Here is a 21,219-nt window from a genome sequence, read left to right as displayed (position 1 = left end):
TTTTGTTTGTTGTCTCTTGTGTGTAGGTCGGAGACGGTGGTGGAGAGGATGCTTTGTAATTGGATGTGCATCTGCTTGTATCAGTTTCTCAGGGTAACAGATTATTTTATTTATTCTGTATTGTATTTTCCTTTCCTTCAATTTGTCTTTAATTCTTTTTTTTTTAAATCCATCTCTCCTGTCTGCTTTTCCTCCTTTTTTTGTTCTATCATATATTATTGACTCAAACTTTTTTCCCACATCTCTTATTCCAACATGAACCTAAATCATTATGTTTGTCACCTCTGTGTGTTTTGAGCCAATTGGGATTTTATTGGAAAATGGATTCTGGAAGCAGCTGATGTTACGTGTTGTAAAAACCGTGCTTCAGATCAGGTTTTCATCACAGATTAAATCATACTGTCCATTGGACCAGTTTATAAATCCTCCTTTTAATCCTGTCAGATTTAAACTAAAGGCAGTAAAATGTTTTTATAGGATAAACAGATGATGTTAAGCTGTATGTTAGCATGAAATATTAACGAATAAACTCATTTTACTCACTCTAAATAACTAAAATTTTGCAAAGATATACAAATTTGCAAGTACAACAGAACTGTATGTACTTGCTGGTACTTCATTAAAAATAGCTTGTCAATTAAATATGTTGTAAAATGCTGCAAAATTTTTACATTTGCAGGTTGCACAGATGGTAAAATGTTCATGGATCAATTTGCAGAAGAGAGTGTTTTTCTGTGAAGGAGAATTTGGTTAGTTGCACCTGGCTGCTTTAAGGTCCTACTTACACCTGATGCTAACATTCATCCTGGGTGATCCGATGAGAGGCCAAGAGCTCTAATTACAGGCATAAACACATACAGGATGCAGGATGTATTCAGAATGGATCGCTGGCCCCACATTTGGATGTGGTCTGGAACTTGTGGCCACATCTTCAAGTGTAATGCAAATGTTTGTTGAGCAACACTGAGGAACCATCTACTCGTCTGACGGACCTCCACACAAAAGGCTCTTGTTTATTTCAAGTCTTTTGTTTTGTGTGCAAAAAAACTGAATTCTATGTAAACACAGGAACTATCTTCATCTTCCTGCTTATTGTTTGCATTCATTTCTGCAGAGATGGTGGAAAAAACATCTCTGAGCACAACAGCAAAGCTTTAAAGGGAGAAGGGGGTGTGTTACAAGCAGTTTACAGAGTGTCAGGATTTCTTTGCCCTCCTGCACAGAGACTTGTTCAGAATAAAAACAGCTCAATTTAAAAGCCTCAGTTTGTCTTTAATCAGAACAGGTGCTCTTTCACTGAGCTTTGCAGCATCACAAGTCTATTTTATGCAGCCTGTTCATCTCCTGTTATCTTGTTTTTAAATGAGCGGTTATTGAAATGTCTGTCAAATAACACATTAAGTGTGAAGTTGGCAGATCTGAAATGTGTTGTTCCACAGCTGACTGTGTGTGACAGATGCTGCTTATTTATCTTCATGTAGAGCAGGGAAGTGACATTTGATGGGAAATGCATGTAAATATACAGTAAAATCAGACTAATACCTTTTTAACAGTGTGCTGCTGTTAGACCCAGATCAGAGCTGGTCCACCTCCAGAACATTATAAGTACTGCTTTGATTTTCCATCAGCCAGAGAGTCACTTTAAACATTTTGATGACTTTTGACCTGCCATATAAATTTCCATTGAGGAGGACAATGCATAAAGATTATTTATCTCACAGATCACAGTATGTGTTAACACAGCTTGTGTGGATATATTATTTTTTAAGCAACAGTTTTTTGTGAACATTATCTGCAAAACAGGCCGTCATTTCCAAACAGTGACTAGTTGTTGCCAACAGTTTATAAATTCTGTTTTGATAATTAAAACGTGATATTAAAGTAGTACTATGAAACTTTCTGACCTTAAACTCATTTAGTTGTCAGTGATATTTATTATGTACATTCCTGGAGTGGTTGTTGCTCTAAGGACACAGAAACACAAGCTGGCATTATCAGAGGAAGAGAGGAAAAAAAAGTGACGGGGCAAGACATAAGATAAGAGTCAACGTTGTACTGACTTTTACTTGCTGTAGAGAGCTCAGAGTGCAGGGTGGATGCAAGATGGATGCCAAATTAGCCATCTGTAGGTGGTGTGTCACTGAGAAAAATCTGCCACAGTTGAGTTGTGATTCTTTAAAGCAATAATTCTGAAGTTTGGCAGAATTTCAGACTATTGACAGCTAATTTGGCATCCTTTCTGTTCTCTGAGCTCTCGCCAGCCAGTAAAAGTCTGTATTATGTTGTCTCTTCCTCTTTCTCTCTTTCTTTTCGTCATCTTCTCTGAGAATGTCTTCCTGCATCTATGTTATATCAGCCATGATTGTACGTGATTAAGTGTCTTGATATCCAGGTGCTGGCGTTTGATGCAGTGTCATAAAGGAAAATAGAGCAGTCACATGATGCTCGGGAGGGAAAAAAAAAAGTTATGAAGCAGCTTCTCAGCTTCAGGATGCTGCAGGACAACGACGACTCCAGGAATGTGCATAACCAATGTCATCATCACCAGTGTGCCATCAAATGAGTCTAAATTTCTTGCAAACATTGCTTATAATTTAGTAAGAAACTGAGATTTTATACATCACTCTGTGCACCACATGTTGGGACACACATTTCCAAACTATAATTGGCTAAATTAAGACATAAAAGTCAGTATTTTGTAGTGGTTTCTCTTGGATTAGATAGATGAGACACTACTCTGGTTCTGGATTTTAAACATGGTGCTGACCAGGTTGCAGCCAGAGCTGTGGTGGTGGAAAAATAAAGAACTGGTTCTAAGTTAAAGGTGCTTTGGATATCAGCAGGATATCACTCCCAGTGAGTGTGGATCTAACTCCCTGATGTTTCCATTTTAGGACACAGCTGGAGAACCTTTATACAAACTGTTTAAGGCCTTAAAGCATCAGGTGGAAAAGGGTCCAGTGGACGCCAAGTTGAAGAAAGCCAAGTACACACTGAACGACACAGGACTTCTGGGGGACGACGTCGAGTACTCTGTACTGGTTCGTATAACAATTATCTTTTTGTTTATCTTTAGTAAGTAAAGATACTAGGGGGCCTGATCCTGTAACGCCCGGAAAGTCAAAACTAAAATTTTAAAGTCAATCTGAAATTTGACTGGAAGCCAATGAGGTTTTGATAAGATAGCAGAGATGTGTAACTTGTCAATAGTCTGGCAGCAGAGTCCTGCACTAACTGAAGTCTGTTGAGAGCCGTCTTAGTGAAACAAGTGAAAACAGAATTACAATAATCAATACGAGATGAAAAAAAGCACGAAGGATCATTTTAAGACAACGTTCTCCTAACTTTAGAGATAGTTCTCAAACGATAAAAACAAATTTTGGGCAGCTGTCGGGAATGACCTTCCAAAGACACAGCTTGATCAAACACAACCCCAACGTTTGTGTGACAGGATAAAAAAAAATTACAATCATTTTATTTCTGATTAACCGTTATATTTCAGATGGTTTCATGATAAATATTTAGCAGCAGCTGTTGTTTGCTAGTTGCTCCACAGCCGCTTGAAGCTCTCTGTAGGAGATTTCTGAGCTACTTAGCCCTCCCCTGGTATTAGGCTTCGCAATCTCTTGCAATATTTTACACGACCCAATATCTTTTTTTGTTGCTTCTCATCCTCAGAGAAAGGCTGAGCTGTCTTATGTATTACAATACACTGCTTCTGCTGACCTAACCCTGCTCAGGCGCATTTAGAAAGAAAGCCCAGGATCTGGTTGCCTCCTGCTGCTGAAAAATAAAGAAAGGAAGATATCTGCGTGACTGTACACACATGAGATGGCAGATGTGGCTGGATCCAACTGTGATTCATCACTTTTAGGGGTGTAATGCCACATATCTGTGTGTGCAGTGAAGGTTGTGTCAGCCGAGTATTATTGAAGCTACTGCAGGATACTGATAAGCTATATCTGAAGCTATGCACTGTGGTTTAATGACGCTTTCCCATTGTGCAGTTTAACCAGCACAGTAATCTAGCTTTCATGGGGGAGGGGGGGGGATTCATTACAGTACTAAATTAACCGTGAACTGAGTGAAGTTTCTCATACCAAAGAATGTAAAAGTATAAGCAGCAGCCATATATGCAAGTACAGCGTCACCTAAAGATGTCCTCTTTGTAGCATCTGCAGAGGAAACACACAACTTCTTTTCAGAAAAGTTAGTCCATAAAAGAACAAAACCAAAAAATCTAAACAGATTGGGGTGAAAGTAAGTTTGACAGGTGTGTTGTTGTTTGTCAGACTCTGCAGGTGTTGGTGCACGGGCACGGACCAGATGTGACACCAGTAAAGGTGCTGAACTGTGACAGCATCACCCAGGTGAGTTTGTTGGAGTGCAGATCTCTGGGGTGTATTTGTATTTGCATCCTCAAATCTTCTCTTTAAGGTGATTGATCAAACAATGCTGCAGCAAAAATAACTGTACAGCAAGGTGACATTTCTTTTTTTGTCTGTATCAAACAGATGATACATATGAATGTTTTCGCATTTGCTTATTTGACAGAGAAAAAAAAGGAAACAGGAGATTTCAGATCATATATTTCCACTTTTGGAAATTTAGTATTTGCAGACATCAAAATGTGCATCTTTGACTTTCGCATGGGAGCTAATTTAACGGCCATGGTTCGGCTTTCTGTAACAAAAACTTCTACATCATTAAACCTGTTGAGTAATTGTTCCTAACATCATGTTTTCATACAAAAATTAACACTGGAAAGTGTAACCCAAGACTGAGAAATCACAGAATTACAGCTACTGAAGTGACTCCTCATTGAGAGCTCATTTTAGCTGGATATTAACAAAGGGCTGCAATTTCTTTTGCCCATCATGGGTGAACAGATAAAATAGCACAAAAACCCCAGAAAGTGGACAGCAAATAAGTGGATCAATGTTGTCTTCTCTGACAAATCATCCTTCATGCTTTAATCCTGAATTCCTTTTCCCTGTGAGCTGTGAAGCACGGAGGTGGATGTATGATGGTTTGGGTTAATATTTCATGGACTCTCTTGGTCCTGTAAACAAACTGCATTACAAGAATATTTCGCAATGTATTGAAACGGTCATTGTTCAGAAAAACCGACTATAAAATGTTAAAATAATATGTTATTACTTTTTTTTTCATTATCATGGATGGATGGATGGATGGATGGATGGATGGATGGATCCCATTATGTCCTTCTCGCATCCATCATTAACAGGTTGTAATTCTTTGCCCTGCAGGTGAAGGAGAAGATCATTGATCAGGTGTACAGAAACCTGCCGTATTCACAGAGACCCAAAGTAGAAAGTGTTGCACTCGGTAAGATTCAAAACACTTTATTATTTACTCTAATTATAAACAGGAATCGGGGTCATACAATGCAAGCTTATTGTGAGGGTTGTTACATCCATTGTTATTGGCTTTTGTAACATCAGCCATAATAATATTTTCACACAAAGCTCATGTCATAAATATTAAGTTGTTAACTTTACTGGGATCAATCAATAGCTCCTCATTTGTCAAAATGTGTCCTCATTTGGCTTCTGTTCTTTATCTGCTGGAGAAGATGTGGATGATAATGACCCATGTAACAGGTAGAGCATTGTCAAGCCAACTTTTTTTATAAAACACAGCATACCCACGAACAAAAGTGTTGAAATGTGACAAGTTAGAAATATGTCACATTTATCCAAATGTATCTAAAATATTGTCCTAAATTGCATGCATTTCAACATCACATTTACAAGTTATTTTTGTCCATGTTTATTGTTTCCTCTGCCAAGGTGGAGGTAATAATGGTTGTTTTGGTATAACTACTAAAATACCATGAAATGTTTGGTAACTGTTTACAATGTTTCTCGTTAACAGCTCCTTCACAAAGTGACGAAGGATAGACATTCGTTCAGTCCTACTGCCACTTCCTTCACCTCGTCTTTTTCTAGCCTTTGCACTGAGGGTATCAATATAAATGTTTAACATCATGGATAATTTTCTTTTCGGATAAACAAAAACCAATGGAAATAACATAAAACTACGAGAACAAGTTGCACACATGAACACGGACGCTGCTAGGATGCGGAGGTTGTTTCATCTGCAAGCTGGGTCATAGTCACATGACCGCCGGGTTGTGACTTAGGTTTGCGCCTGTCCATAGAGCTTCTAACTAAAAAACTAATGCTCACAATAAATTGTTAAAAAATACTTATAATGGAGTGGCAGAGGTCTGTGCCCAGATGAGGGCCTTTAGTTCTTTTGTTTTGTTTTTTTTTTTTTGTCTGTATTTAAAGATTTTTTGTCATTTAAATTTGCAGCACTGTGGGTTAATATTAGAATTTCATTTGTAGAAATAATTAAGATGTTTGTGTTTTAGGGGAAAAGATTTTCAGCCTCATCTAAACACATGTTTGAAGAAAATAGTCCCACTCTCATCCACACCAGGTCTTTGTCAACCCAAATGTCATATTACTCTGGTGGAGGCTGACATAGATAAATAGATGGATTTTTTTTTCTTTTGTATTAAAAAATATACAGAAGATAAGTAAGTTTTTTTTTCCAAGCTTTCTATTGACATCACAATAATTTAATTGTAGTCAAACTATGTGAAAGTGATTCTTTTTGTGAGACATCAAACAGACAACTGCAAATAAACAGTGAAAAAGTGCAGATTTCACCATATTTTATGCTCAAGGCAGCCATGTTGGAGTTTGCTGCTGGAACAGAGACATTTCCAGGGTGTGTGTCATGTAGATTTCCTCCATGAAACACACTCATGACAGTTTTAGTTTAGCAGACTAGAACTGTCCCGATTATTTATTGTAGTTGGAGAAGTTAACAGAAGCAGAGATACCAACAGATTAATTTGCCTTTATAGTCTGTAAAACAAATGTCCAAATATTCGGCTACTGAAATCGACTTTGAGACCTTTTGTGTTGGTATCAGTTTTTTTATGCACTCAAATTTATGTTAAATATCATCAAGCAAGAAAAAGCAATAAAGGTGAATGTTTTTCACTGTAAATTCCCCTGGTTATTTGCTGCCATATTGGTGCATTCGCTGATTCTTTCAGACTTCTTACTACTATAAATACTGTGGCTTGGTGAGTAAACTCTGCAAGAAGCTCCTAATGAATGTTTTGGACATCTTTGTTCCGTCATGCAGCCCCTCTGGACAATTTCATGGTTGCAGATGTTTGTTAAATCAGAGCAAAAATTTGATTTTTTTTGCAAGGATATAACAATGGATTTTTAGTTCCTTTTATGAAAACGCAGGGATTTTTGTTGTGGACTGCAATCTTTTCTCTTCGGTGAAGGCTAATCTCTTGCATCTTGCATGGATTAAAGTATCCACATACAGAGGCATCAACAGAAAAATGAGGAGCGTTTTGGTTAATCCCAGAGAAGAATTGCGGTTTTTCAGCAGCCAAGTCACTCACCAAACAAATTAGTGTATTATATTTGTAAAAAGATAAATAAACAACTGTTCAGGGACGGGAATGGATAGGTGGGGATTTGGTTAATAGGTGCAAGAGTAAAAGTAGCTAAACCAGGCTGTTCATCTTAAAAGAAAAACATTACTTTTTTCATTCCCATAATTTACTAATAGAATTAAATTTTATTTCCTTATCCATCCACAGAGTGGCGCCCCGGCTCCACAGGTCAGATCCTGTCCGATCTTGACCTCACATCCCAGAAAGAGGGACGCTGGAAGAGACTCAACACCTTGGCTCATTACAATGTACGTCCATGTCTGAAGACCTTCTTTATCTAGTGAAAAACAAAGAAATTGCTAAAAAAGTTACCCGAACACACCACTTAGCACATCTCCTGCTGAGTATCCACATATGTTACATCCTGTAAATCCCCGTCGCTTCCCAGAACAGCAGATAAATTACAGAGCAGCACCTCCTGCTGCTCAGCTGATCCCATCCAAATACGACTTAATCAAGCTTAATTCACTAAATACGGAGACTAGTTTCTTCACCACGGTGCAGAGATTTAAACAGTTCAATAGAAGAAATTAGAAAAATCTCAAAAGGATTTAAAGTCTGCAAAGAAGTGGACGCCCTCAATACTTAAACCTAAAGTTCAGATGAGAAGGAAAATCATTTAATGAGGCAGATGTGTGTGAACCTGGGATCAGATTTCCAGCAACAAGTCGCTTCAAGTGAGAAAATTATACAACATTTTTAAATTTATTTCAAAATGTGTCATTAGAGTTCAGACTAGACCCTGCAAAAATAGAAATAATTAGACTGTTTACATCAGAGACAATAATTTATCTGCAGACTTCTGTCTCTTCAAAAAGTTACAGCAAGTCCTTATTCTTTTTCTAAGGAGATCTTTCTTTGTTCCACCCCCAACATATTGATTCAGGGAAATTTAACTGCACTCTCCTTGGAATCAGTTGCAAAATCATCCCAATCTTTAGACAATTTTGCTTCACAAATTCAAACAAACTGAATAATTTGCTGGCAAACGTGCATTTTCTTGATTTAAATTTGCCCAAGCTTGTCTCTTGGCTCAACTGGACTTACCTCCTTTTTGAGCTGAATAGACACTTGGGTAACCTTGTACATCAGTATGTAAAAGGGTCTATGTATGTGTGTGGTGCATATACATTTAAATGTGTGTGTATATGTGTATACTGTAGGGATCTCTGTACATGTATATGCATATTTAAATGCCAGAAAATGCAGAATATAAGGTCAAGTGAACCATTTAACTTTAAGAAGTTGTACTGAGCCCTGGATGACACCCCCCGAAACCCCATTATTTTTATTTGTTTACCCATTTATATTTTTCCTTGTATGGGTTCTTGGTCTTTATCATGTTCTGAAAAATCACCCCAGTACAAATAAAGTAAAAATAAAAAGACACACCATAAGGATCCAGAAAGAAGTGAAGCCCAAGATAATGGATGATAGGAACAGAGAATATTTTAAAATAAATCCTCTTCATCTCCATGGAAACTGCCAGGCCCTCATTTAAAAGAAAGGCAGAGTCATAGGAGAGCACATTAGCAGAGATTTTAAAAGCTGGAATAAAACTTTTTACCACAATACAGCAAAAATAAGACATGATTTATGGTTTTGGCTGCTAGCTCCTAGTCTTTGTCCCACAGTGATGAAACAGTCTAGAGGTTTACTTGAAGTGGAGAAATTAGCAGAAGCTCTACACTGTATTTAAACTGTGTTTAGTTTGGATGCCAATGCTTGCACGAGTTCCTAGCATGTGCAAAGATTTTCTGTACTGAACAAAACTCTTAGGTCAAGAAGAGGTTAAGCAAAGTCTTCTCCAGAGAAAACAGGGTGGGATGAATAAAAACTCATTAAACAAACAGCTTCATCTGAAGTTAATAAGTCTAATAATAAGTCTCCATTTACTCAGGATCCATCCAGGAACAGCCTGATCCTGAGCTCCCATCTTCGTTCTTAGCTTTTACAGCACAAATATCAGCACCAATCGATCAGGTGTCCATGTTTGTTTCCATGAAGAGCCGGTGTCAACTCTCTCTAGACTTGCTGCTTTCATCTAATCAACTAAAACAATCTTGGCCTTCAGCTCATCTTCAGGTTTACTGCAGCGAGTCGGATGAGATTTATGATCCTGCTGCTTATTCTGGATGTTTTTAATCAGCTTTGTTTCTGTGTGGAGTCGAGACCTTTTCTTTCTGCTCAGAAACAAGCAAAATGTCGAGCCACTCGAGATTCGTCCTCATGCTGCAGGAAAACCAACAGAAAATAAATCACTCCTCCAGTCCAGACTCTCCTGACATTTGAGGAACATAATCAAGTCAAAGTCTGATTTTCCTGTTAAAAACAGAGTTCAGCTGCAAAGATTCAGGATTTATTCACACTTTTCTCTCTGATTGTTTGTCGTCTTGCAGGTTCGAGATAACGCCACGTTGGTTCTGTCCACAGTTTTACACACACAGTCTTTCCACCAGCACCAGGACTGCCATGATGAGAGTATGAGCACACACACACACACACACACACATGTCTGACAGTCCAGTCTAACAAAACTGAATAAAATGCTCCATTTGTTGCTTCATCTGGTTTTAAAGTCCAGAAATGAAGCAGAAAACATCAGTTTTATGACAGTTTTAAGTCTCTGACATAAGAAAATCCAAACGAAGGTGTTTCAGCTGTTTCCACCTTCACGCCAACCGAGATACAGTCCCTGATATTTACATGTAGATGCACTTTTTCATTATTCCAAGCAAACATGGTACCGTGCACGTATGTGAACTGGCAAGTCTGATAACTAAACAAAATAATAAGAATAATAGTACAAAATAAAAGTTTAATTTCTTATTGATTGTGGTAATATAATATTTACATATTTATTTTATGATAATAGTAACAAGTGTAATAGTAATAATAATGGTGATGGTCATATTGATGTGGTGAAGCTCCGCCTCCTAATGCATGAAGGTCTATGAAGGCAGGTGTACATCCACAACTAAAACAACAAAACTGAATTTTTAACTGATTATTAAACAGTTTTATTTTTCTCAAAAATATACCTTTGTGTTTAAAAAATAAAACTTGGCTTTATATGAAAGTCTTTATTTGTAGGGCTTATAAATTACTTTTTATACCTGTTTATTTTGTAAATAAATGTAGTGTAATAATGTTTTCTAGTAAACTAATAACAGTTAATATCTATGCTGCATGTTTACACAAGAGGTGAACCATAAAAAAAAAAGATTTAGTAAATAAACAAACACCAAAAGTTTATTACAAGATTTAAGATGACACACAAAGTTCCATTTAGACTCTATTATTTCTATCTAACTAGAGTTACAGATATTGTTGTTTGTAGAGGTCCTTTCAGAAACATTATAGGTACCTAAGTGTTGTTAGGACTGTTATTATTAGTTAAAATGTATTTAAATGAATGTTTAAAACATTTGAACATAGCATAGAAATCTGACATTTTCAACACAAGCAGAGTTCGTCACAGCGTCACGGCAACCAGACGCAGCATCCACGTGTACATATCCGTGCTCTCGCACGTCAGGACTTCACATCTTTTGATTCCCATGTCTGTATGAAGCTGTGAAAACACGACAGAGCCACAATCAGAAGTGTCAAGTGTTGGTTTGTCATGTTCAGAGAACGCGCTGCTGGAGGACGACAACACCTACCACCTGGTGAGGCCAGCGGATGAAATCGATGAGGTGAAGTCAAAGAGAGGCAGCATGAAGGACAAAGCCATGACCAAGGCCATCACAGAGATCTACCTGACCCGGCTGCTGTCTGTCAAGGTGCACATGCAGACCCAGAATTTACACCATCTTTCTGTTTCACAGCCTCTTATTTTCTTGGATTTTATGTGTGTGTTTTTGTAACAGGGCACTTTGCAGCAGTTCGTGGATGATTTCTTCCGGAGCGTGTTGTGTTCGAGTTCCGTCGTCCCTCCCGCCGTCAAATATTTCTTTGACTTCTTGGACGAACAGGCGCAAAGACATGAAAACGTGGATGAGGAGACACTGCACATCTGGAAGACCAACAGGTGTGCAACAATACACACACGATGGAGAAGGAAAGGGAAAAAAAAGCCTTCTTTGATATATTATGTGTGTCACATTACAAAAAATAGATTTTTATCCACAAATCAAGTTAATTTTATTCATAACTTCTGTTAAACTGTTATACATAAAGTATTTACTCTAATGGAAAGGCAGCTTTATTTATAAAGCTCATTTCATGTAAAGGACAGCTCACAGTGCTTCATATGAGACATCAAAAGCATTACAGCAAGGTGCAAAAGAAAAGAGGAAAATTAATACAAGCTAAAGAAAATAAGTTAAATAAAAAGCTTCTTACATATCAGATTGGATTGCCTAGTTCCTTTACTCATTCAGTTTTAGAACACTGACATCAGAAGTCCTGTAAAAGTAATTTTGGGACAGATATAAGACATAATCCTCTGCTTCAAAACTAACTTTAGCTTGGAAAAACTGATCAATTAAATCATCCATTTTTGGTTATTTCTTGAAGTCAGATTTCCCGGAGGGTAAACAACGAATCTGTAAGTTAAATTGAAACTCTTGGCGTGAGTGAGGCGGCTTCACGTGGATCATCCTGTCAGGAAACGCCTGAAACCGTCTGATTTGTGACTCTTTAACTGATTCAACGTCTGCCAGCTTCTCTTCAAAGCTCCTCTGAATCTCAGCTGGAGATCCAACCTGCTAAGAGAAATAATTATCCTGCTTCACAAACTGTGTGTGTGTGTGTGTTTTATATCTAATCAGCTCTACTGGAGTGTAATTATGTCCTCATTGCTGCTAAACTAGGCAACAGACCACATGAAAGGCTGATTTAATTGGCAGGCTGTTATCAGGTCAGATAAATGATGACTGAGCAGAGACGAGAAAAAGGAGAAGTATGAGAGATAAACTGGCCTTGAGTTGAGCCTGTCAGTCATCAGAAACACACACTAACACGTCCGACAATGAAATATTCATTAGTTGTGGTGAATTATTGACACTGGATCAGTGTAGAGGAGGAGATGAAGGGTTGGAGGAAGGAGGGAAGAAAATGATGCATCAGCAGGTTATTAAAAGTCTGAAACTGAATGTCCACATTATTACTGCAGTTAAGTTTTAGTATCTTGGCCTACACATTTAGCTTATATTAATGGCATGAGAAAAATTACCTCAATGAGCTGAGTCTTTTTTAGAATAATGGAAGTTGATCCAGAGACTGTTTGCATGTTGAGCTGATGTTATCATAGCGTGCTGTTTGAAAACTGGTTTAAACAGCCCTTTAGTTTATTCCTGAATATACAGCTGATAAAGTCAAATCAATAAAAATTAAATTAAACAAAATAACTTAAATGAAACACAACTGACCAAAGATCAACCAAATGAAAGGAATGCAAATAAGACTAAAATCAGTCAGCAAATGACCACAAACACAAAAAGACCACAAAGAAATGTGAAGCAAAATAGAGATGCACAACAATAAAAATCCCAGATGACTAAAGAGGCAAAATAACCAAAGTTAAACACGATCAGAGAAAAAACAACCAGTAAAAACATCCACAAAAGCTTGACAAGAAAAAATAAAAACCAGAAGAGAAATATTAAAATTACACAGCAGAAAAATGCAAAACAATCAACGAATGACAACAAATACAAATATAAATGACCAAACTGATTAAGCCAACAAGATGGAGGCACAAACAGAAAACAGGATTTTCTACACGTTCTTAGCAGCCAGTGGACGGATTGATTGACAGGCCAAAAATGGACAGCTATCCAAATGGATGCAACACAAAAAACCAAATAAAATTAACCAAACAGGACTCAAAACATCTGATATGAGAACCAGAACACATCAGCCTGAGATACTGAACTTAAACGATCTAGAAAGAAAAGAAAGAAAAAGAGAGGAATAAAACAGACATATAAAACCACTGTGATGAAATTAAACCAAAAACAAGACACAACAGAGCTGAAAAAGAAAGGTCGACATTAACCATTGTAATAAATACAAAACAGCTAAGATTACTGAGCAAATGCACACAAACACAGTCCCTAAGGATGCTCTGTGCTTTCCCCTGCCAGCACTGGATGTATGCAGCGTCCATGGAGAGGAGATCAGTGCTGATGACCCTCTCGACTGTCTTTATGACCCGCTGCAGTGATTTCCCCTCGGCCATACCACACTGATCTTTAACAAGTCTCTTTTATTTGTGTGTCTGCAGCTTGCCTATGAGGTATTGGGTGAACATCCTGAGAAACCCTCACTTTATCTTCGATGTCCACGTTTCGGAGGTGGTGGACGCTTCGCTGCACGTCATCTCTCAGACCTTCATGGACGCCTGCACCAAGACGGAGCACAAACTCAGCAGAGTCAGTCCACACAAATTGTGTAACGGTCTCGTTCGTGGTCCAAGTCTGCAAGTCCGTTCAGACTGACCGAACTATTTTATGTAATTATAAGTCGTCAGGAAGCAGCTGGTGAGATAAAGCCAGTAAAAGTCATTTAACAACAGTATCTCGCTTTAAATAAGACACCGTACATCTTCTAATATATTCAGGTGTCTTCTGCAGACGAGGAGGCAGGCTTAATTAAACCCTGAACATCACAGACCGATGATGATTTACAAAGCAGGAACATCTTAGAAAATAGCTCTAAGAAGCCTTTTATACCAAAAGATGTTTCATGTGTTTGTCTTTTCTCCTTGTGACTGCAGGAGTCTCCCAGCAACAAGCTTCTCTATGCAAAAGAGATTTCCACGTACAAGAAGATGGTGGACGAGTGAGTTTACAGAACTGCATGTTCAATGAACAGATGTTACAGTGTTTTGGTAGAACAGCTGGGCAACTTGGCAAATAATGGATATGTTGAGCAGATTGACCAGTACACGTGTTTAATGTTTGCTTGTCAAAGTCTGGAAAGTAATCTACTGTGACACAAATACCCATAAACACCTCATAAATAACAGAACCGGTTGTTTTGACTGTGTTACAGTTACTACAGGGGCATCAGACAGATGGTTCCAGTCAGTGACCAGGACATGAACACACACCTTGCTGAGGTGTCCAGGGTAGGTGCATCAATTTATAAAAAAATTTGTGCATTAAAAGAGGAACCTTTAAAAGGCCTTAAGTAACCCACAGTGTTAGATTTTAAGCTAAAAACATGACTGTGTGGCTCCCGCTTGACCGTAACAATTGCAGTCTATTGTGACTTTTATTATAACTTTAATATTATGGTAAAATATATTAAATTAATGATTGAAAAGTTAAATTTAAATTATTGTGAAATTATCTTAAAAGTAAAAAATAGCTGAAGGACTGTAGACGTTTTCTGACTATAGATGAAATTTAACACAGATACCAGTTTATGTCAGCAGGGGGAGCTGTTTTACCATCCAGTAAGATTTCACCTGAACTTAAATTATGAGAAAAATAACTAGTTTTACCATTCTACAGTAAAAATTTTCCCTTAGAAACGTCTTCAACATCCAGACGGTAGTTTTAACGTCTGTATGGAGAAGTTACGCACATATTTTCATCTAAAGCGCAACACCTTGCAGGGGTTCATTTTCTTTCATCATGGGGTTATCGTGTGGCTTAGTTTATACCTGAAGCTGTTCTCGTTTTGTTTTTCAAAAATCCCCAGGACATGGTCAGACACTGGCGGGGTGGGTGGTTTTCATTATACTCACATGGGAGATTTCAGATTCAGAGGTCTGAATTTATAACACAAATTTGAATATTAATCCTTAGATTACTCTGCCGTCCATTCCTCACTAAATTGCCTGTTTTCTTGGTCCACTTTTCTCTATAAACTTCCTTTTCTCACCCAAACTAACGCGTCTATGGAGGATTTGAGCTCATATTTAACCTGATGCTTCTTCATTGTTTGTAGGAACACACTGACAAGCTGAACACCCAGGTGGCCTTACATCAGCTGTACCAGTTCGCCAGCAAGTACTACGACGTGGTGAGAAATACCGTTGTTTAAAAGCTTTCTTCTTACAGCTCAGTCATACCAGCTGCTTTATTATTTTTGGTGTCATGTTTCTGATTTTTAAATCATTAAATGGGCTGTATTATCCTCCAAAGGGATCAGATGTTGAACAATGAGAGATCACAGATAGAACATTTAACTTTCAGCTTTTGGATGTGATTCTTATTTAATTATTGGACATAGTGTGAGACATGAGGTTGGGTTGTTGACCTCGTCAGAAAGGACAGGTGGAGGTGGGCAGGTGGGATTTGTTCCACCTTTAGAGACAAAACCTGCGGCACAAAAAAGACTTTAATGTAGTTGGAAGTTAACTGTGAAGATTTATAACAATAAGCAGACAGTCAAATCTTTATTACACATCATAATGAAATTAAATTTACTTGATTACTGACATTAAAATGATTGTTATTATACATTTATGTTAATGTATGCAAGTAAGGTTTTATTTATCTGAACATTACAAAGACAAATGTGTCCATTTTTTATAACTTCTTTTTAATATTTAGGCTGTGTTTTTAATCACTTCATAAATCAGAAAAAGTCCAGAAAGAGTCAGATTTGAGGTTGTTTTTAGGAATAAAAAGTAGTGATAATAGAAAAGAAATATAGAAAACATCCTTTAAATATGAGGATTGTGAAATAAAATAAAATGAAACAAAATAAAACTCAAATAATGCAAACAAACCAATATTTAAATTAATTTATTTAAAAGCAAATTAATTTAAATCAAAATAAAACAAAAATAAAATCTAACTAAAATAAAATATTTAAATAAAAACATTTTAGTTAAAATAAAATATAAAGTAATAGACTTTAAAGTAAAACAATAAAATAAACCAAATTTTAAAATAGAAATTATTTAAATTCTTTTTTTAAATAACCTCACAATGAAATTATTTTGGATCAAGATAAAATACAATATAATTCAACTAAATCAAACTTACACTCAAATAATGGAATAAAATAAAATGTAGTCATCATGAAGCTAAATTATGAACATTTCTCTGTAATTTACATAATTATCTTTTTTCACCTGTATACAATATTTGGATGAAAGTAACAGAAATCTTGAGTTCCCATATTTTTTTCCAAGTTTGGATTAAATTGACAGACTGATGGCCGTCACCCTCATCGATGATTTAATCATTAATGATCTCGCTGCATCCTGTGGACGTGTCGTCCGGTTTAAAAAGCCTCAAATAAAACGTTTTCATCTGTTCAATAAAACAGTTTTTTTTTCTCCATTCCTCAGATCATCCAGTCGCTGGACGAGGACCCCGCCGCCCAGAACAAGCAGCTCACCCTCCGCCTGCAACAGGTCGCCGCGGCCCTGGAGAACAAAGTCACCGACCTCTGACCTCACGGAGGGGGAGGAGCTTACAGGTGGCGTTTTCCAGGTGAGGACTGAAAGGAAGACGAGCTCGAGGACTCTGCTGAACATTTAACCATGAAAAGACTGAAGTGAAAGCAGCTGTGGAGGACGGACGGAAAGTAAAGCGCTGATTTCTTCTTCACTTGTAAGGCGAACTCTCAGCCAGCATCCCAAAACAAACAGCATGGAGGGAAGAAACATGGAGTTCTGGGAATTCAAAGTTATTTTTCTAAAGGTAGCTAAGGCGATGGGATTCTGCTTTGTTTGGCTTCTCTGGGCTGCGAGAACCAAGTTAAAAGTGCCACATGACAAATGAGGATTCAAAACGTTGGGAAATCTGAAGAATAGAAGTGAAGTAATCAGACAAATATTTTTATTTAGGTACTCAGCTTTTTTTTTTTTTTTTTTTTAGAAGTTTGTGTTGGAAGTACAGCTCCTCCAGGACTCTTTATGACCACTTTCAAGTTACCAAACTGTGGTTATCAAGCAAAATTTGCTTCTTTTTCCTGATCTGAGGTCAGTTTTCTGCCTCACACAACACATTAATCAAGAACTTTGATGTCTTCTCAGCAGTAGAAGACGATGCTTAATAATAAGAAAAAATCACCAACCCACTACGGTACACACCACTGCCTTGTGTCATGGTTGAACAAAGAACGGTGAGTTCAGGGTACGAGGAGTTCGTATTTAAAAGAAATCAACAGATTCTTCTTGTATCACGGCCAAACGCTGCTGTTTGTATCAGACAAGCTGCAGTATGTTTAATGTTATTATTTTCTGCACATCCTTTACGCAGCGTGAACCGTATCTTAGTTTTTATGCTTTGGCGGCGTCTTCATTGCGGCGGTCTGCATCATGTCCCGCACTGACGTGTGAAAGAAAATATACAGCTTTAAAAATCACCACTGCCTAATCATGTGATCTAAACAACCACTTTTACTTTAGATTTTTTTTTATCATTATCTGCATCATGACACTGCTTTTCCACATCTGTAAACTGCTGCGTTTGTTTAGTTTTACTGTTTAACAGTTTAGAGATTAACTGACTTAAATGTCTTCTGAAGGAAGGTTTTCTATGCATCCTTCAAAGTGGCTTAAAATAAAAAGGCTGGAAAATATTTGAGACAAACTGAATCCCGATTAAAGTCAGCTGGATGATTATATCATGAGTTCTTGGAGCATCCCACTAGTTTTCTTTATCTCTGTGGATTAAAACCCCTTAACTCCCAAAGCCAAAAATCTGGTCATCACATCAACATCAATTATCATCCGCTGTATTAAACCGAATGGAAAACTTCAAATGCCTTAAAGATTCATGTCAGAGTTAAACCTGCGACAGGATATAAGGGCCTAAAGAGGGAAAATAAACCTCTGGAATAAAGTCAGATGTTTGCTAGAAAATACCACAAAGATTAAAGTCCCTGACTTACAAGAGAAAAGTAAAGCAATGGAGGCCATGTCTGGTCTTTGTCTCTAGTTTAAACTCCCAGTCCAGATGGTGCTGCTGCATTTCCTGATCAGCTCAGATGCTTTTTGCAAGAGATTCTGCAAAAACTGGACCAGAACAACCAGCCTCATTACAGACAAAAGCACAATTTCTGATAAATCTTTTGTTTTAGTTTGTTTTTTTCCTCAAAGATTTTCCTGTTTTTTTCCCCCCCCCCCCCCCCCCCCCCCCTCCCCCACCCACCCCCCCACTCTGTTTGATCATTTTAAGTGAACAGCAACACTCATACACCATCGTAAATTTTCCATTTTTAAATACAGACATATGAATGCAAGACCTGTTTAGTCTGTTGCAATCAACCCAAAGCGATTCTCTTCATTAAAGCTTTAATGTCCTTCAGATCATTCTTCATTTAAAGAAAAAAACCTGTGTTATTATTCCTTCATCAGCAGAATGTAGCTCGACTGAGGCTGGTTTAGTTTGCGTGTTTTGCAGTTTTACCCTTTTTGAGGATTACTAAGTAAACCTGTAGCAAAGAGAGACATAAAGCTTGTTTTGTCCCATTGAAATGGCCTAATTTGGAGGTTGACTCCTCCCCCAAAAAACCCAGTCCACTCTGATTGGTCAGCTTGAGTGCCCTGCTACGGCTACGCCCACCACGAAGTTGTTGATTGGAGACTTCCTCACTACTATTTTAAAATAGTTTTAGGAACATTACAAACTTACAAAATATGTTTAAAATCAGCCAAGAAGGATTATGTGTATAGATTTAAACATCAGATTTGATTTCTGTGAACTTAAAGTAGATAAATGAAGCAGAAAATAAGAACACATAAGTGACTTAAATAGAATATTTTCCATTTTGCGACTGAATAAATGATCTTTTTGTTTTGTTAATCATCACCATCACATTACATTTTTACCTCATTCTTTTGCTCTTGAACCGAGATGCTTTGTGCATTGAATGCAGCATGAGTTGATCACAGTTCCCCTCCTTCTTCCTGCCCTCCGTTTCACAGAGAAAAGGTGCTTCTTTTCTTTCAGGCATTGAGGAATGGTCAGCTAGCCTTTCAGTCGGGTTTATATAAATCACATGGGTGAATTAATGGCCACTACTTCAGGGTACCCACCTTGTGAGTAGAGCTCAAGGAAGTAATTGGAAAAAAATTTGTTTTGTGCTTAAAACTGTACAGAAGGAAAAATGCCTCATACGCTGGTCGCTTTCTCCTTACAGCATTTCTTCTGAAAAAGAAAAAGAAAGAAACAAAAAAAGAAATATTTTATGAAAGCCATTTTGGTGCCAAATAACTTTGCTTTCACGTTTGTGTATTTTGAGCGTAGCCAGAAATTTGTGGAGCTAGCGACGTGTTAAATAATCTGGTGGTACTTTTATAATAAAAAAAACTGTAAAAAAGATGTGAAGCTTTCACAGTTGTGACGTTCAGATGTCGGCAGATCTTTTAAAAGGCAAACAGATTTGTTTTAAGATGTTTGAGTTGCATTGTGTTGCTGAAATAAGAAAACAGGAACCAATCTGCATACTTTGAGCTATCTACCATGTGTTGAGACCAATATTTTCTCCTCTGCCGATGCTTGCTTCTTTCTGCCTTCTCTTTGTCACCAGCGAGTGCCTTAAAGACTTCAAGTGGAAGCAATTTGAAAGGAAAAATTAACAGAGGCCTCTGAAGTATGTGTATTCATATAGATGGTTTCTGCATGGTTGGTTTTTAATCAGAGGATCATGGGAAGTAGGAGCTTTGGTCAGGGGAGTCCATAAAACTTTATCTAACGCAAATGTGGCCAGCAGGTGGCAGTACAAGCTACCTTACACATGAGCTACTGATGGCTAACTTGAAACCAGTGATGCTGTCGGTGATTACTTACGAGAGAGAAATGGTCAGCTGTTGATCCTTCTGTCATGTCAGCGAGTATTAGTTATGTTTATTCTCTAGAAGCAGAAACAGTCTTGTAAGAAACAGCTTGTTTCTATTTTCTTCTTTTAAGCATCTATTTCGGAAGAGTAAAAGTAAATTTGCGCTTAGTATAAATTCCATAAAAAACTTTACGATTCAGAATCTGAAAGTGGTCAGCGGACTTTCACACCACAGGCTGGGGTTTAGGTCCTGAAACTGAGATCCACCCTCTCCTTTTTAAAATCTTTCTCTTGGTTTAGATTTACAAAACTACCTGTTTTCTGTTGAAGAGCAGAGAAAGAAAAGTCAAAGAAAAGGGTTTACACCACACTTTAGTTTTGTTTCTGAAATATTCAAAGCAGATGCTGCTTTTTAAGAACTTTACCTCCTATTTTGAGTGTAATTCAGTTACCAAAAGAAAGATGTATGAGTCTGACGGTGATAAATATTCAGGTTTTCTGTTGGTATGTCAGTAATATCATTATCCTGATTGTGGTCATAATTAACAGGATGGTGATGATTAGTGAGACAAGGTGGCCTCGGTAATGATGTCCTTTTTCAACTTTTTTTTCTTTTCGTTTTAGTTGCTGATTAGTGAGGTTAAGCCAGAAAAATGTCTTTATTATGTTTGGAAAATGTTGTTTGGGCTGAAAGAAGAAAAAAGTGTGAACATAAACCCATAAAATATGTGTCATGTTTATGTTGAAGATCTATAAGAACTATAATTTTTACACTTGCTTTAGGCGCTTTTTTTTTTCTTCAGCTTTATTCTCTAATGAGCAGATGCACATAAGAAGGGATTAAAACAACTTCTGACTTTAAACATCACTGACACCTTTCTGCTTCTAAAGAACAAACATGGCTGTCAGCTTCATCTTCTTTGTTTACTGAAGTTTAGCCCACATCACGACACTGGTCGCCAGTTAAACCATCTTGAAGCTCATTTTGTTTGAAAAGCTTCTCG

At 37.4% G+C, this 21,219-nt stretch overlaps 1 protein-coding gene across 6 annotated transcripts in view; it reads left to right on the top strand.

Annotated features, from left to right (window-relative positions):
- The window catches only part of plxnb2a.1 (plexin b2a, tandem duplicate 1), a 232,899-nt gene extending 215,146 nt beyond the window's left edge, over positions 1–17,753 (top strand). For all 6 annotated transcript variants that reach the window (XM_041977968.1, XM_041977965.1, XM_041977966.1 and 3 more), the window contains 13 exons: positions 27–93; positions 2,895–3,041; positions 4,293–4,370; positions 5,271–5,349; positions 7,664–7,764; positions 9,916–9,997; positions 11,150–11,301; positions 11,389–11,549; positions 13,749–13,896; positions 14,241–14,305; positions 14,519–14,594; positions 15,422–15,496; positions 16,776–17,753. In XM_041977968.1, coding sequence (XP_041833902.1) covers positions 27–93; positions 2,895–3,041; positions 4,293–4,370; positions 5,271–5,349; positions 7,664–7,764; positions 9,916–9,997; positions 11,150–11,301; positions 11,389–11,549; positions 13,749–13,896; positions 14,241–14,305; positions 14,519–14,594; positions 15,422–15,496; positions 16,776–16,880 — 1,336 coding nt within the window. In that variant the 3' untranslated portion in view covers positions 16,881–17,753. The remainder of the gene's footprint in view (positions 1–26; positions 94–2,894; positions 3,042–4,292; positions 4,371–5,270; positions 5,350–7,663; positions 7,765–9,915; positions 9,998–11,149; positions 11,302–11,388; positions 11,550–13,748; positions 13,897–14,240; positions 14,306–14,518; positions 14,595–15,421; positions 15,497–16,775) is intronic.
- The last annotated feature ends 3,466 nt before the right edge of the window (positions 17,754–21,219 follow it).

Source organism: Melanotaenia boesemani, chromosome 23, assembly GCF_017639745.1.
Source record: "Melanotaenia boesemani isolate fMelBoe1 chromosome 23, fMelBoe1.pri, whole genome shotgun sequence".
NCBI classification, from domain to species: Eukaryota; Metazoa; Chordata; class Actinopteri; order Atheriniformes; family Melanotaeniidae; genus Melanotaenia; species Melanotaenia boesemani.
Note: the sequence above shows the minus strand (reverse complement) of the source record. Positions and strands in the feature narration are given on the sequence as shown.